This window comes from Sabethes cyaneus, chromosome 2 (assembly GCF_943734655.1).
Source record: "Sabethes cyaneus chromosome 2, idSabCyanKW18_F2, whole genome shotgun sequence".
Classification (NCBI taxonomy): domain Eukaryota; kingdom Metazoa; phylum Arthropoda; class Insecta; order Diptera; family Culicidae; genus Sabethes; species Sabethes cyaneus.
This window is the reverse complement of record NC_071354.1, coordinates 51,034,333-51,038,476: the sequence shown is the minus strand read 5'-3', so window position 1 is coordinate 51,038,476 and position 4,144 is coordinate 51,034,333. Positions and strand designations below refer to the sequence as shown.

General features: G+C 43.1%; 1 protein-coding gene across 1 annotated transcript; it reads left to right on the top strand.

Moving 5' to 3' along the window:
- The first annotated feature begins 566 nt into the window (after positions 1 to 566).
- LOC128735411 (poly(A) polymerase gamma-like) lies at positions 567 to 1,160 on the top strand. The gene has a single exon (XM_053829896.1). It carries the CDS (start codon positions 567 to 569, stop codon positions 1,158 to 1,160), a length of 594 nt encoding a protein of 197 aa, XP_053685871.1.
- Positions 1,161 to 4,144: the final 2,984 nt, after the last annotated feature.

The window sequence follows — 4,144 nt, the reverse complement described above, 5'->3', positions numbered from 1 at the left end:
CCGCTCTTGCTACTTTTTTTTCTTACCGATTTGCTGCTCTTGCCTGTATATGTAGCTTTCGAAAAGTTTCTTAGTTTGTTTTATTTACGCTAAAAAGCAGATAAATGCATTATCGGGATCAAAACAATACAAACGACAATTGCGCTGCGTGTTTGGGTTTGAGTTTCTGTCAACTGCAGCAGACAAAAATAGAGTTGCGAGTCCCTTGGCTCGAAATCAATCACACGCCGTTTGGTCCATGACAGTATAAACGTCATGGACCAAACACCATCTGCGGTAACAACGCACACATGTATGGAATTTGACAACAATAGATCCCCCTGAGTTTTCAGCGTGCCGCTGAAATGAAAGGCTAAGGGCACGACAATCCCTAGGTAGTCGTCCACTCGTCCCTAGGTAGTCCATAGGTAAATTTTGCAAGTTTTTCAACTAGAACCGAGGCTATCGGTAAATACTTATCTACACCCAAGGCAGCCTTTAATAGCAGACTACTGTAAATCGAAACCATCAGTTTCGTATTGGATTTGTCGATTGCTACAATAATATAATAACTATAAATTATAAACATGGAGTTCGAAGCGTCAAGTTTCTTTTCTAAATATCGCCATTACATTGTGCTCTTGGCAACATCCAGCAACGCAGATAGTCACCCAGAATGGTGCCGGCTGGTCAAGTGCAACATTCGGTTACTGCTTGTGAACCTGAAGCGTATTCCACACATTAATTTGGCCCAAGTATATAGTAAACGTTTCATGCAAGCCCCCAACGGCATCAACGGACAGGTTAAGCAGTTGTGTGCTTTATGGTTTATCGGATTGGAATTCGACAGACCGTACAATTTGAATATTGACTTGACCGGGCCCATTCTATGCTTTACCGATGCAGTATACAGACAAGCTAGGCAGATAAATCTTCTTAAGGATGGTATGGACGTCGAAGCTCGACACATTCGACGGGAGCAATTGAGAGAATATGTGGATCCGAACCCGCTGCAGTTAGATAGGAACAATAACAACGCTGGTGTGGAGCTTGCCGTAGACACATCGTCCACACAGAACACAGAGATAGAACCAACGGCCACACCGATGATTATCGAGGGACCAAGAACAGATGCCGTCAGTTATCCGGACCTATTGGATTTATTATACTTCGATTTATAGATAACCTGAAAAGTAACATTAGATTTAAGTGACGCGACATTAAAATGAATTAATAGTTGTTAATCATAGTGAATTAATTAATGAGTTGTTTGTAATAGTGAATAAAGCTAGAGTCGTTTAATATCTGGACGCACCGTCTATTTTATAGCAGCTCTCCTAGTCTGAAAGTCTGATCTAAAATGTTTGACAGCAGTTTGTTTTGAAATGTTCCCTCTTTCAGTGCTGAAAAGTTCGTCACGGTCAACTTTGTTTTGAATCAGTTATATTTGATGGAAGCCGCGAAACGAAAGTTAATTTAATTTCGGGCACCCACTCGAGTCTGATATGATGAAGTTCATAAAGTCCGCGAAGGCGTTGTAATTGGCTAAATCTACCGTATGCATCAATTATTTTCGTGACCGGCATACAACCGATCGGCAGGATCAAAGCCCAGGTAACCAATAAGCATTAGTATAAGCAGTAAATCAATCGTTTATTAGCATACCTGGCGTTTTATACTGCAGGTTGCTGTTTATCAACCTTTTGACTGCAGAACTGTTGTAAATTGGCATCCACATTTCTATTTAAATTCTTCTTGTCGGTAACTGGCTGCAAATAAGCATTGTCAGCACTATAACAGGGCTAGCAGTAAAGTAGCCGCATATTTAGCCAAAATTGCATTTAAGTAGCATTTAAGGTAAATGCTTATTGACTTGCATTTAAATTGCATTGGAAATGCTTATTGGTTACCTGGGTATGGCTCGAATGTGTCGGGAAACCCAAAATCGTCATTTGGAATGGTTTCAAGGCCAAAATATCGCTGGTTTTATCTTTCATACGCTCAGTTTCAAACAAACAAATTTCAAAGTTGTTTCCATATTTCGTATCGAATTTTATGATAGACTTTACATATAAATATCATTTTACATTTCAGGTAATGTTCCATCACAAAATGTAAACTTTTACATGCGTTTTGGAGACAAAGTTTTTTTCGCCATTTTGTCAACATTTTTCCGCCATTTATCACAACTTTGCACTGTTGAAAATACAGATGAAATGACAAAAACTGACAGGTTATCTCACACACACATCAGAGTGATGTCTTATCTCTCTTGTAGTGATATTTTAACAATGCTAACTATTGAAATTCAGTAGTAAACAGGTTTTGAAGACGGGATATGATATATCATACGCTAGGACATAATGGGTTAACATGGCTCCGAGATACATCCGTTTTTATGCGTTCAGATATTAAATGACTTAAGCTTCACTAGTGTTGTTGTCCGTAATCACTAGCGCTTCCGAATATACGACCTCTTCTACCAATTCTAGTTTGTCGCCGTCCACGAGTATCAGTCATGGGTAGCACGCAATTCTAAGGGACTCGAGAGTGCCCTGAAATCCGCACGCACTGGCTCTAGGGTAACTCTGAACAGCCACGTCTGTTTGTCTTAACTTAACTTAACTTAACTGTATCGTATACCACCCGAACATTTTTGGAGGATTTGTCGCCTGGTATTGCTCTAGAAATCTCTAGCTATCGGCGTTAGGCGACATAACAAGATGCTAGTGGTTCCGTACCATGATAGTAGAGTTCTGCTGTTTGTGGGTTCTCCCAGATTAACTTTCGTTCCACCTACTTCTGTTATATTGCCATTGAAATGCTAGTCGAAGAGCTTCTTCTACCTGGTGATGCTCGTTAGGGATCAGATTCCCTACCTCGCAGCCCTTACAAGATTGGTCCAGCTTCTCGAAGCTGCGCGTGTCATTAGACCGAAATAATAATTCTGTTGCACTATACTCCTCAGGATGACGGACTACTGGTTCCTTGCTCGTCGGTATTCAGCCGAGTTCTCGCTAATGCCAAATCAAATAATTTGTCTGAGTTCTTTTTTCCCCACTTGGGTACATTCCCCGTCAAACCAACCATTTCGTATACTCCGTCGATAGTCGATTCTTCGCGGACCAAACACCTTACTTTACTTATTCAGCCAAGAGCCGGGGTGGCTCTTACCATATCAAGAATTCCTCTCCATTGTACTCGGTCCTGGGTTACTCGCCGCCAATTCGTTGCGCGTCTCGACACACGCAAGTCAGCTTCAACCTGGTCGAGCCATCTAGCACGTTGAGCCCCTCTATTCCTGGTGCCGGTGGGATTCTCGAAGAGAACGGATTTCAGTACACAGTCGTCCGGCATCCTTGCGACGTGGCTGGCCCACCGTACTCTACCAACTTTCGCCAGGTGTACGATGGGAATCTATCCAAGCAGCGCCTGTAGCTCGTGATTAATACGCCTCCGCCACTCTCCGCTTCCCGTTTGTACTCCGCCAAAAATAGTCCGCAACACCTTTCGTTCAAAGACGGCAAGTGCACGTATGTCTTCCGTAAGCAAAGTTACTGTCTCAAGTCCGTAGAGGACTACCGGTCTAATTAGCGTTTTGTACATCGTCAGCTTTGTGCGGCGGCGTATGCTCCTGGATCGAAGCGTCTTGCGGAGGGAAAAGAGGCTCGATTTCCAGCTTTAATGCGTCGTTGAATCTCCTTACTCGTATTATTGTCAGCGGTGACTAGAGATCCCAAATATACGAACTCATCAACCACTTCCAGTTCATCGCCGTCAATAGTCACTGTCCGTGGGAGGCTAACGTTACTATCTCGGGAGCCTCTTCCTACCATATATTTGGTTTTCGACCCATTAATTTTTAGCCCTATCCTCCTAGCTTCCGTTTTAAGTCTGGCGTAGATTGCCTCCGCCGTCCCACGGTTTCTGGTAATGATGTCAAGGTCGTCTGCAAAGACTAGGAGTTGGCTACTCTTGCTGAAGATCGTTCCTCTCGTTTCGATGGGATCACACCTTCAATAGCGATATTGAATAACATACAGGACAGTCCATCTCCTTGCCGTAACCCTCTGTGCGATTCGAAAGGTCTTGAGAATGTCCATGAAACGCGCACGTAGCACATCACTCGTTCCATAGTAGCTTTGATCAGCCGCGTCAGTTTGTC